General features: G+C 40.1%; 4 protein-coding genes across 5 annotated transcripts in view; 2 read left to right on the top strand and 2 right to left on the bottom strand.

Annotated features, from left to right (window-relative positions):
• LOC116063564 (metabotropic glutamate receptor 7-like) overlaps nucleotides 1–13,548 on the bottom strand; it is a 480,756-nt gene that overhangs the window by 321,105 nt on the left and 146,103 nt on the right. The gene's annotated exons all lie outside the window — the stretch shown is intronic.
• Nucleotides 1–13,548, bottom strand: part of LOC116034688 — a 678,603-nt gene that overhangs the window by 152,076 nt on the left and 512,979 nt on the right. The window lies entirely within an intron of this gene.
• LOC116065136 (myosin light chain kinase, smooth muscle-like) overlaps nucleotides 1–13,548 on the top strand; it is a 766,302-nt gene that overhangs the window by 86,109 nt on the left and 666,645 nt on the right. The gene's annotated exons all lie outside the window — the stretch shown is intronic.
• Nucleotides 1–13,548, top strand: part of LOC116062311 (butyrophilin subfamily 1 member A1-like) — a 33,075-nt gene that overhangs the window by 2,869 nt on the left and 16,658 nt on the right. Inside the window, exons 2-4 of the mRNA XM_036002430.1 lie at nucleotides 4,627–4,971; nucleotides 5,109–5,121; nucleotides 8,070–8,095. Of these exons, the coding sequence (XP_035858323.1) occupies nucleotides 4,627–4,971; nucleotides 5,109–5,121; nucleotides 8,070–8,095 (384 nt within the window). The remainder of the gene's footprint in view (nucleotides 1–4,626; nucleotides 4,972–5,108; nucleotides 5,122–8,069; nucleotides 8,096–13,548) is intronic.

The raw sequence follows: 13,548 nt of genomic DNA on the forward strand, positions 1-13,548 counted from the left end.
CTGAGGAAACAGAACTGTGTCCATGGCAACACTCTGCTATGCATGGCAACGGTGTAACTGTCTGTTATCAAGAAAATAATAGACCGCAGAATGCCTTAGATTTCAACCAAGCCATGTAATAATAGTTTTTTACCTTCATTTTACCAGGAAATTCCCATAAAAATTAAGAAAATGTATATTGATATACAATTAAAATTAAAACTAAATTGTCGTTATTGTGTGATTACTAAAATAGGCTCGTGGCACTCAGCCATTGCCTAACATTCAAGTCCAGTCTAGAACCACAACATGGATCGGTGGATGGCAACAGGTTCTCTGAAGAGAAAAGAAGCAGAGGTTACCAATAATGAAGAAATTGAGAATGAGTCGGAGGCATCTATGAGCCAGATTCCTCATAAAGAAACAAAGAAAAGGAGGGTGAAAAGAAAATACTACGAAAGCTACTTAACATTAGGACTCAGCTACACTGGCCCCGAAGATGAGCCGTGGCCCATTTGTTGCTACGAGGCACTGGCTCACGAGAGCATGAAACCGTAACATCGGGGAGGAGGTGGTGCTGCCAGCAATTAAAGAGACTGTGGGTGTCATGCTGGGTGACAAAGCACGAAAGCAAATGGACTTGATTCCATTATCAGACAACACTGTGCAATTTGGGACCAAACGAACGGATCTTAAAACCTTTTGTTTGCCCTGTTCACCAGGTATGTATACCGGTGTTGTATACGGAAGTCAGGACAGGACTTCAGTCGGTCACCTGAGAGCAGAGGCCCTGTCTTCCCCCTACTGGCGTGGGGGTGTAACGGTTGAATTTGTACACTGAACTGAACCACTTGTTAGTTATAAGTGAAATGAAAGAGAAATCGTTCTATTGATAGATTCTTGTTTTAAGTATTTTCGCCTAATACAGTAAAAAAAACGAAATCGAGCACAAAAGTATTGTTTTTAACAAAATTGTTATCAGCCTAAAAATAAATATATTCTCTTGCTATGTTGTTTATCTTACTTAGATTTTATAAGACCAATCATTTTTGAGTGAATCTAAATCAAATGACTGCAAACCTTTTATATGCTACTTCAAAAACTTAAATGGAGCTGGTATAAATAAACATTTTCAAAACCACACTCAGAACAACCAAAAACAACCAAAACAACCAAAAACAACCAAAAACAACCAAACGGGAACGTTGTGTGGAGGTACAGTGCAACCACTGGAGAACGTTCCATTTGGTTGGTTCCCTAAACGTTAGTTTTTGGTTTGGTTCGAACTAACCTTTAGGGAACCAGAAACTAACGTTCCCCAACGTTCCCTAAAAGTTCCCTAAAAGTTCTGTTAGTGGGGCATCCACTGCCAACTGCCTGAAGCTTCTTTTTTTTTTGATAAGCTGAAGTAGAAACCAAAATATGACAAGCAGTGATGGAAGAAGTATTCAGATCCTTTACTTAAGTAAAAGTACTATTACAACACTGGAAAATGTAGGCTTTAAAGTAGTAAAAGTATCTCAATGTAGAAAAATCCTCACATTTTAGAAACTGGAAACGATCCAAACAGTTGTGTGTTTATTATGGGATACTGCCCAATCTCCCCATGTTACTTCCTGCCAGCTCTCCACTTTCTGGTCTGAGGTTTGATGTGGATTTTACAATATTAAATTTATATTAAAGTTTATTTAGATAGGGACAGATACAAAAAAAACGACATAGATAAGCTTAAACAGTCATCTGATGTATGTATAATAGTATTTTTAGCTGAAGCTAATTCATGACACGTGTCCCTAGTAGGGCTTTTGGTTAAAAATAAAAATACAGATTAGCATTATTAAAAATAAGAGAGAGATGAAATAAAATGGAATGAAATGAAAAAGGAAAGAAAGTATACAGAGAGAGCATAGTGTAAAAACAAATTTGAGAGTGTAGCGAATGTGACATACATAATTCACCTTATTTGTTAAGTGTGGTTCTACACACTGTTGATTATAAACACAGCACTTTGTTCTTAGTATGGTTCTTCATAAAGTGATAAACGTAAAACATATACATGTAATTATGACTGTTCAAGGATCGCGCCCCCTTTAAATGTTCTGAATGTGTGATGACGTTGGACCCTACGGGGTTTGTTGCTGGTGAACGCCTTTTTCCTGTGAGTTTGTTTTCCTGCAAAAAATGTAACGACACACGCATTCGTGTGCTCAAAGTGAGAAATTGTGTCTTGCAATTTACTGCAATTTCCACACTGGTGACCCCAACGTTAGTCTGCTGGACGGATCCAGAGACACGACACGATCATGACCGCGAACGCTGTTACCCTCAAACTCCCCAAATTCTGGGAATCAGTAGCGGAGATAGCGTGGGTGATTGGGTGCAGCCGGACCAGGGCCCCGTGCCAATTAGGGGCCCCTCAAACGCCGCCGATCTTGCGTCACTTGACGAGAATGGGGCCCTCGCCAAGTGACACATTGCAGATTATTAGCTGAAAGAAGCTAATTACTGCACATGATCTCATGTTGTGATAATCCTGCTCTTCTTATCAAACATATATACAACAGTGCCATGTCAATTATATAGTGTGGCACTGATTGAGCGCACTTGGCCTGTTCAGCACCATCGCTGGCCATCAGCTGTCGCTGTCCGTGGTGCTGAAACATTTTTACTTGACTGGCAAATCACACCGTTTGGTCTGTTTGAGTTCCTGCGCATGCCGTTCAGCCTTAAAAACGCAGCTCAATCTTTTCAACGCCTCATGGACTCTGTTTTGCGGGACATGTTTTTTTTTGTGTACTTGGATGACATCCTGGTAGCAAGAACGTCCAAATCTCAGCACCTGGCGCACCTCCGCACCCTGTTTGAGGCTTAGCCAACATGGGCTAATTGTCAACCCCGCCAAGTGCCATTTCGGTCTCTCCACCATTGACTTCCTGGGACACAGAGTCACTAAGGACGGCACAGTCCCTCTCCCATCAAAGGTGGAGGCGGTCACACAGTTCCCACGCCCGCTCACTGTCAAATCCCTGCAGGAGTTCCTCGGCATGGTGAATTTTTACCACCGCTTCATCCCTCGAGCTGCTCAGGTCATTGCACGAGGCCTTGAACAGTAAACCCAAGCACGCTGTTGACTGGACTGAGAGCAGGGACAAGGTTTTTGCTGCCACTAAGGCAGCCCTGGCGAACGCCACCATGCTAGCGCATCTTTCTCCTACGGCCTCCATCGCCATCACCTCGGACGCCTCATACTACGCTGTTGGTGCTGTCTATGAGCAGTGGGTAGACGGGGCCTGGCAGCCGTTTGGCTTTCTTTAGCCGTCAGTTGCGCCCCAGTGAGCGGAAGTACAGCACTTTCGACAGGGAGTTGCTGGGTCTCTACCTCGCCATCAGACACTTTCGTTCCATGCTGGAAGGTCGACACTTCACTGCTTTTGTGGACCACAAGCCGTTGACTTTTGCCATGGCCAAGGTGGCAGAAACACTGTGGTCCGATTCCGATTTAATAAAATGTTATCAGACCCATATATCAGCTCCTACACAGTCTCCAGTTGTTTTAATTATGACAGAGTAGCTGTTAAAATGCTCTACATGTGATCTGTTGCTAATTTTAATTAATAACACACTGTAGATGATCTGTAATCTGAACAGATTTAGTCTCACTGACTTCTAAACGTCACTATCACCCTCACAACATGTGTTCTGTACAGAATAAGCCTTTAAATCAAACAAATAGCAGTTAAAATCCCTCCAAATCAAAATCAATAAAACGTTTATATAAAACGTCAATATGTTGAGTCGATTCTGAACCAATCAGCTGTTAGATCAGCTGAGAGGCTGGTGTTTCCCAGCATGCCCTGAGTCCGCCTGGCTCTTGCAGTCGGTGGAGAGCAACTGCGGCGCCTGGCTCTAAAAACTGCGGCCGCCTTGATCTCGTGAGGTTATCATTGCCCACGTGTGCATGACGTCAGATCAAGTCGGACACAAATCTAACCAGCATACATTGGCCGGCGATCGCCGGTGATCCATTCTGCGCAGATCTGGCTCATTTCGAACGAGCCTAATATCTTCTCCAGCAGGAACACAAGCATGTAGTCCGCCATTGTTGTTGTTTTTGTTGTTATGAAACGTCGTCGCGAGATAAGAGGCTTCACCGTCCAAACGAAGACGCAAGGCCGGCATTTCCGAATTTTTTCACCCTGGGACCAGGTTTCAACAAAGTGCATCTTCAGGCAGTGCGTTTACAGGATTAATTTCGATGATCGGCCCAAACGATGCAATACAAGCATTTCCGTGTGGATGGCCCCTCAATTACAACCAACAGCTGAGACAATCAACTCAGCTGGCACTGCTCTCCTGCTCTATCCACACACCTGTCTCCACTGCAGCTGATTGCAGGCCACGCCCACCTCCACAGGTTATAAACTCAGGATCAAAATCTGAAATATATCCTGAAAAACTAAAATGGGCAATATGTGGCTGGAGGGCAGTGCAAAGGATTTTCTAAATAGAATGTGCAAAATAACAAGATTATTTTTTTGTTATAGCTTAAGTTTGTATGTTTATCACAAACAAACTTCCATTATGTCTGTCTTAACTTAATTACTCTGCATGTGAACATACTGATTAATACATGATTTCATCTTTCAGGACCAGCAGTCATCATAGAGGAAGGAGGGACTGATGTAATCTTACCCTGTTCTCTCAGCACCAAGGAAAACATTGAGTTTAAAATCTTTGACTGGAGGAAAGTTGCTCAGAAAGATGATGGTCAGAAGAAGGTGTTCCAGTATGACGCAGGCATTCATTCCAACAACGGTCTAGATGGTCAGAGTGAGCAGTTCAAATGTCGAGTCTCTCATCTTCAAGATGAACTGAAACACGGCAACGCCTCCATAATCATCAGAAATACAAAGATATCTGACAGTGGAGAATACACCTGTCATTTTCCTTGTCTTCAGCCACCTCAAATATTCCACATTAAGCTTGTTATTGGTGAGTATTTTCATTATGTCTGCTCTTTTTTTTAAACATTTAAATATGTCTGCAAGATAATACAATTTATTTTGAAGTGTCTGTAAAAGGGCTAATATTTCACAAGCACTAACTAATGTTTTTGTTTTACCTTTTAGATCCTATCTTAAAGTGCCCATATTATGAAAAAATCACTTTTTCTGGGATTTGGGGTGTTCTTTTGTGTCTCTGGTGCTTCCACACGCATATAAACTTTGAAAAAAATCCATCCATGGTGTTTAGAGTGAGATACGGTTTCTGAACGTGTCCTGCCTTCAGTCTCTGGGTGAGCTGTTCAAAATCAGCAGGGCTTGTGACGTCACAAGCCGAAACGAGCAGGCTAACCGCAACCATTAGCTTGTAGCGTTAGCATGCTAACGCTAATGCTAACGCTAGCATGCTACCTCGTTCTCAATAGTAAAGCACTGCTACAACACACACAAGTTCACCATAATCTACAAAAGAACTACTTACATGTGCGCCCTCATTTAGAAGTCTGCCAGGTAATCCTGCCTTGTAACTGACCGAAGTTGTAGAAACAGCCTTTCTTTTACTGTCTACGGAGCTAGCTAGCTGACATGATCTACATCTGAGCTACTGCGCATGTGCAAGTGCAATCAAAGATAGTACAGAAGAAGAAGAAGAAAAGAGGTCTCACTCTGTAGCTAAAACAGAGACCAGGTGAAAAGAGGATCTGCAGCAGTGAGAGAGAGCGGTGCAGTACAACAAAAATATGGTGTTTTTTGAAAATTAAACCATGTAAACCTATTCTGGTACAACCTTAAGGCGAGACACGGCAGGCAAAAACATTGGTTTTTTTTCACTGGTCAATTTTGAGATTTTGTGCTATTTGTCTTCAATAACATGTCTTCTTTCAGATTTGTGGTGAAATAAAGTCCGAAATACACATTTAGGTCTTTATTTTACTACACTTTGTCTGTTTGCGGCGGTAGATTTCACCTAAATTCAACAAAAGTTGGCGTTCTAAATCATCCCGCTGCTCCGCGATCGTTGTCTGCACCCTGTCGTCACATATACCGTTGGAAAGCTCTCTTTCTCCTGTACAATGCTGTCGGATCCAAATATGGTCATTTCCTTTTTATCAGCAACCAATCGTTAAAGTAAAAGGGGGGATTTAACTCAAAATGCGCAATCCCATTGGCTGATGCCAATTTCTGACAACGTGATTCGTTCAGAATGGTCACGTGACGTGCTCTAACATTTCCGCGGTAGCTCAAAATGTTGAAAGAAGTGCGTCGAAAACGGCCGAAAATCACCTCAGAGAAGACGAAAACAGTTGTTATTAGCAAGAAGACACAGGGGATCACAAACTAAGACAGCAGATGATGAAATGCCTTCACATAGTACGTCGATGTTTAAACTGTCGTTCAGAAAACAGGAGTGTTCAGACAGCGGAGGTAATCAGACTCTCTCTCTCTCTCTCTCTCAAAGCAGTTTACAGAAAGTCATAGCCTACATGTCATATATTAAATATTTGTCACATATGTACCACACTGTACTGATCGCGATACAACACACTATATTACAAAACAATTACATTACACAACAGTTACAGTTTTGTATAATATAATTACTATATAATAGGCTACTAAACAGATCTGTAATTTTGGGATCCTAAAGTGGTGTGAGTCCCTCAGGCTGTAGCAGGCAGATCCATATGTAGCTGTCAGTGGAGCTGCTGTCACCTCTCCTAGGAGAACTACCAGCTTCTCTTCTGGTGTTAACTTTTTTTGGCTATTTTTCCAAGGTGTAATTCTCTTAGTGAAGATAGTTTTTCCCAGTGGAGGAGGAAGTATATCTCTGTCTGACCCAGTTGGTGGTCACTGAGCCTGTATTTAGTCAGGATCCGTCTCTTCTTCGTATCTCTGACAGTGTGCAGATAATCTGTCAAATAATAATTTAGACTACTTTGTTTTCTTTCTCCAATGTTCAAGGTGACTGGTTCTGGTTAGTTATCTTCACCATCAGCTGACTGAGGGGACTGTTTTGTGGGAAAAGTAAGCTGGAGCAGCAGCAAGTATGGCCATGAAGGTGCCTCTGCCATGCTTTCTGTTATGGAGAAGTTGTGGCTTCAGACACAGTTGTGACGGTCAATTCAATGAGAGAAACTGATATGCTCAGGACCTCAAAAGCAGTGTAAAACATAAGCGCAAGAGTCTAAGCACAGCTAAAATACATATGGTGCTGGAATGGACAGTTAGACTTTAAAAAGCTGTTAAATCCATTGTTGGTCTTGTTCTGTGTCCATACACCTGTCCAGCGTGGGTTTTGTCTGCAACTTTGTGCATGATACGCCAATGTTAATTCATTGAGTTACTGCAGTTGTAGGCCTTATATGCCTGCCATTTTATTAAATAATCAATTTTCATGAGCTTGAAATATTCTATATTATTATCACTAAGGGCCTGAGCATTTATTCTGTTTTTGAGCAATTTTTCCAATAGAAATGTATTAAATTCCACTATTTAAATCTTTAAATGCCGTTTTCTCAAAATGAGTTTTTTGTCATTCTCCAGTATAAACATCTCAGCCTATGTAGCACCTATGTACACCAAACTTTCCAGTTATACACTTAGTAGTATTCTGAAGATATTTACAGAGGGATTTGTTAATAAATCATTCCTGCCCTGATTTATGTGAAATTTTAAGCTAAAAAACATGGCGAAAATCGATTTTTTTAAGGCTATGGACAGTATATTTTGATTTCCTAGGTAATGAAAGCAGATATCCTGAAATCCCTCTGTAATTTTGTTTTCATCTTGTGTGTAAACAAAATGAAAAAAGAATTTTGCACCTGGCTTTATCATATGTTCAGATCTATCTACCGAAAATATATGCAAAATCGCGCATATTTAATGAGAAAATGCCTAATTTGCATAATTAAACATAAACATTTCAAAAACTTGTAATACTTTTTTTTATATACTTGTGTAAGTAATCAACTGAGGAAGTTTCATGGAGATATCTATTATTTAAAAATTTTAGCCTATTTACCTGTAGTGTCTCGCCTTAAAATACAATTATGAACCTGAAAATGAGTATAATATGGCTGCTTTAAAAGACAGAAGAAGGGAAAACATCCCAGGTGAGTCCAGATTTTAATAACGTTACTCTCTACTTCTCACATGTATGTGATCACAGGCCTGATATGATTCAAAACACGTTAAATCTGGGGATCATACTGTGACATTTATACGCCAACATATTTTATTTCTTTGTAACTGTTTTTCAAGTTGATAATACTTCTAAAGCACTAACTAATGTTCTGTTTAGCCTGTTCTCTTAGGGCTCATTTTGATCATGTATATTTCTGTCTCTTAATACTGAAACATTTTACATACATCTGTTTAATACCAGGACCACGTGTGTGTGTGTGTGTGTGTGTGTGTGTGTGTGTGTGTGACAAGCACAGTGTGCCACTGCCTCAAGATAGCAATAAGCCCAGAATGCACCTGAACACACCTCCCTGTAGGACCAGCACGCCCATGGGTGGACAGATGGGCGCAGGTGCATTTGCTATTTAAAGGACGCAGCGGCTGGACGGGAAATTGACAACTGCGTCGGTCTTAAACTAGCAAAGACCCTTGCGTCGGGCTTTTCGCTACACTGCACAGGGTTTAAAATAGGGCCCATAGTATCAAAACACAAGTTATTCCATATTACACCATAGAGAAAATAATGCCCAGAACTTGTTTTCTTCACTTCATCACTGTACAGACTGAAGGTCAGCTCTGATTCTGAGACTTTTTTCTCTACAGTGAGTTTATTCTTTCCAGTTGAGATGAAAACATGCAGAAAACAAAGTCTGTAGTGTTTTCTGCTCTATACCAAAATACTTTGGGAATGAAAAGGTTTCTGATTCTTACATACAGCTGAGATCGTCGTTAGAAATATTAACACAAACTAACTACTACATGTAACTGTGGAGTAGCTGATTGTTCTCTACAGAAAACACTACATAAGACATGTTAAATACAGTTAAGTTATATGTTACTAAATAATCTAATATTTCTCAAAGTTATGTCAATAATAATGTTACACTTAATGGCCAAGTTATGTCTGTTAAGCAGCATATTACCGCTCGCTCTAAACAGTATGAATACATATTACTCTTAATCTATAATATTCTGCGTACAGCATCTAGAAAGACAAACAGAGCAGAACTTTCTGTACTTTTACATCGTGTTACTTAGTTTAATATTTCACCTGATCCATTAAAACTGATTTCTTGTAAGTTTTGCTGCAGCTCGTGATGCTGAAATAATTTCCATGTTTGTATTGTTGATGTTCTTCTCTGATTGGACGCAGCTACAGATGAAACTAATTATGAGTTATTTCATAATTTAGTAAAACTTCACACAAAGTAAAAGATTTTTAAATAGCTGTTACAACCTGATCCTGAGGATCAACATGAAAACACCTCATAAGGGTGATTTAGTGACTGAAGTCAAAGAATCAGAGACATTTCTGTTCCACAAGTGAAAAAATAAAACAGGGTGTAACACATTAATGTAACAGTGTTTCTACCAAAATATACTGAGGCTCTGAAATCTGTTCATCTGTAATCAGATAGATTAATAAGAGTGTAAGTCCATGTCCATTTATCTAGCGCCCTTTATATAGAGTGTGGCCAACTAGGGAATTGAATGTTCTGAGCTATCCCGTTATGTGATTAGTTCCGAGGTGGTCACGTGTTTCGTGGACTCAATGTTGGATACCAACGTTCATCTGATTCCCATCGACACAGTGCAGGGAATAGTGGAAAAATGTAATAAATTATTTAAAAAATGACATAAATCACTGAAAAAAATGCCCAACTGTTGTGCGTTTGACTGCAATGAAAGACAGGGAAGCGGCAAAAGATTTCACAAGTCCCCCTGTGAACCAAAAAGGCGAAAAGTATGGGAGCTGTTCATTATTGTGTGAGGTAAATGTCAATTTCTCTCTTCAATATGATAACAAATTACATAGGACAAATATAGTAATACCATCGTTAATGTGTACCATGCTGTCAAAAAAGTTCTAACTGCTTTAGAAATGAATGAAGTTTGAAGTTAGCCTTATGCTAGCATTAGCTTTTTCACTAGCACTCCATGTACCTAAATGCTTGTGATCTTGCCATAGTCATATGGCTTTTGGTCTCGACCGAGTCCAGGTGTCTTTATTATGTTCATAATAATATTGGAGGGAAAGTGAAACACAGCTTGGCCGGGGATGTTGTTTGGCTTTTCACAAGTTTAGACAGTTAGCTAACGCTACGCTGACGTTTGGTAACGTTAGCGCAACAGCGTTAGCCTAGCCTGCTAGGTAAATATTACAACTGCCTTCGGAGTTTCCTATATCTGCTCCATGTTGTCAACGTAAGACCTGTGGCATTAGTGCTCCTTTTGTACCATCATTTTATTGAATGAAATATTGAGCTTCGCTTTTAAATAATTTATTACATGTTTCCCATAGACATTATATATAATGGACCAACAGATCCCGTTGCTCTGGACGGAGACCAGTGACGGATATTAGAAGCACTTTTCCGGTGATGGCTGAGCGTTACTGAGCAGCCTCAAACTGAGCTTGAAGACGTAGATGTGACGTGAGCAACCTGTCTGAAAGTTGTAAGTCTTCTGGTAGCTGTGCCAAGAGAAATCTCAATCATTCCCAATCTTGCAGAGACGGAGAGCGTAGGTATATGTAAGGACATAACATAGGCACAGGCTACTTATTGATCACTAAAATGATAGTTAACGTTAGTAATTAAACTTAAACAGCTAATGTAAGTCCAAACTGCCTGCGAGCTTCTCCTGTACTATACGGTAATTCCTCTACTTTTTGACTACAAAAACGTCTACTACGGAGCCATAACGTGAGGTACAAGGTAATGGAGCCTTTTATACATTGTCGTGTTTCTTTAGAAATAAACAATGGACAAATAGAGTCTTTAAACGCTTCAGATGTAAAGTTATTCGCTGGCAAAGTGACGTCAAAATGAATGGCAGTCAATGGAATGCTAACGGGAGGTGATCGTTTTGTAGCATCAAAATGGCGCCATAGGAGGTTCGAGTTCTGAAGCGAAGCTTACCCCCTTGATTTTTCCACTATTCCCTGCACTGTGTCAATGGGAATCAGATGAATGTTGGTATCAAACAATGAGTCCACGAAACACGTGACCACCACGGAACCAATCTCATAACGGGATAGCTCAGAACATTCGATTCCCTAGTTGGCCACACTCTATATAAAGGGCACTAGATTTATCTAACTAATACTGCCACCTAGTGGGAATTCAGTACAAAGAGAGTAATTTATTAATTGTTGCAAACTGCAGTGTTTCAGCTGAGTCACATGAATCGCAAACAGAATAATGTAGGGTGACCATATTTTGATTTCCAAAAAAGAGGACACTCGGCCCGGCCTCGAGACAAATCCAGACAGGCTTCTCAGAGGTTAATGAACATTCTTTATTATGCCTCAATGGTGCAAAAATAACTTCTGTAATAAAATAAAATCTGTAACAACCCGTTACAAAATAATAGCTCTCTTTTTAAATAAATAAATAATATGAAATAATGTTCTAAATATGACCTCTTCTGTGTTAGAAAATCCAGCTTCAACAAAATATCTCTTAATACCTTTTCAATGTAATAAGATAAATAATAAAGACACTGAAACATATGTGCCAGCTTTGCACATGGTGCACTCCGCCTCCCACTTGTCCGGTCTCGACCGGGATGGTACGTGGGACATTTTTTTTGCTGTTCAACTGTGAAGCTGCACTAGCTGCACTAGTCTTGTTTTATGGTTATGTGCAGGCTCCACGCAGAGCTTTCGCCGTAGCCTACGTAAGTGGCCTGATGTTTATACTTGTGCGCTGGTGTGTGCGTCGAGCCAGCATGTGTGTGTGTGTGTGTGTGTGGGGAGTGGGTTATAGAGCGAGGAAGAAGTGAGATTGACGGCGAGCAAGTACAACTTTAGAGTCATAGTGAGAGAAACAAAGTGTCTTCCCTGTGTTTTCTGACCACGGTGGGAAATCTTTAGCAGGACACGCTTCGGCATTTTGTGTGCAATGCTGCTCCGCTGTCTGCTCTGGTCCCTGTGTATGTGCGTGTCGCAGAGCTGCCCACAAAGCAGCCTCTCGGGAATTACGTCACACAACAAAGTACCGTAGTATTGTGTGCAAAGCGCCAGTCAATTTAAGTACATGCTTAATGGTCCCATGAAAAACAGTGAAAAACGGACATTTTAATAAATTTATAAAAAAAAACCTGGACGCACCGGACAGTAGGTAAAAAGTGGACATGTCCGGGCAAAAGAGGACGTTTGGTCACCCTAGAATAATGACCCTTAAAGATGTAGGTATGATTTTAGTTATTGATGATTTTATTATTTTATTTCTTATAGGCCTGCACAATTCAGGAAAAATATGAATCACAATTTTTTTTAGCTTAGAATTGATATCACATACTCTACCACGATTTTTTTCTCACGATGTGTGATGTTTATTGCACACATGAACCATGACAAAACAAAACAAATTGGCAGTACCAAAGAGTACCGAGATTTTCAGCACCTATAGCACATCCAATTTGCACAATATAAACATGTGCACATCTAGACTTTAATGACCGAAAATATGTAAAGGCCACTGTGGGCTGCCCACTCAAAAGGCTGTTACAAACTTCGTCTGTCTGTCATTCCGTTATACAGTTTCTAAGTCTTAAACACTGCAGCATGTATATTCTTAGAGAACTCAAAACTCAAAATAGATTGTCATTTCATGTTTAGATCTTGAAGATTGCATAAAATTTACATTGTGAATTAGCTAACAGATTTTTTCAGATTACAAATTCTCAATTTTCTTTTACTTCATGAAAACATTTAATTCAAAGTAGGATCACATAATATTGATACAATTTACACATGTACACAAAATGATCCCGGTGAAAGACAGTTCCAAATATAATAAGCTTTCTCCCTTGGGTGCACCTCCAAAATGAGTACATGGGACGGTGGTCAACTGGTTCAGGTGATCAGCTGTGTAGTCACTGAATTGCAAAAAAAACAACACTACAATATTGTTACGTCTCCGTTTTAAAGAATCTAGGGTGATAGGGAAGTAAGTATTGAATTAAATAAATAAATAAAAATGAAAACAAGCACCACTGATAGTGGTAGGTGTGTGTTAATGAGTCAGACACTGAAACAGCTATTCTCAAACGACTTTAGTAATTCATCACTATTAATAAAACACCCGATTGCGTGTACAGTGTTCATGCTGAGTACAGGACATTGGAAATTAGCACTTCACCAGCAAGCAGGCTTTTTAGGGCAGTTTGCTTGTGCTAACTGGCTGCAGACCTTGCAGATCTTCAAATCAGGACTTATCACCTCACCCCTTATCACTCCGAAACGGTCACAACGCTGTAGAGCGACGCCATAGTGACGCTACGATCCTTGTCATATCCAATTGTATTGCATTCAAATTCCACGCCTTGACATAATTTATTCTTTTGGTCACCTTGCTCTTAAACTTAGACAGGTCAG

Source organism: Sander lucioperca, chromosome 6 (assembly GCF_008315115.2).
Source record: "Sander lucioperca isolate FBNREF2018 chromosome 6, SLUC_FBN_1.2, whole genome shotgun sequence".
NCBI classification, from domain to species: Eukaryota; Metazoa; Chordata; class Actinopteri; order Perciformes; family Percidae; genus Sander; species Sander lucioperca.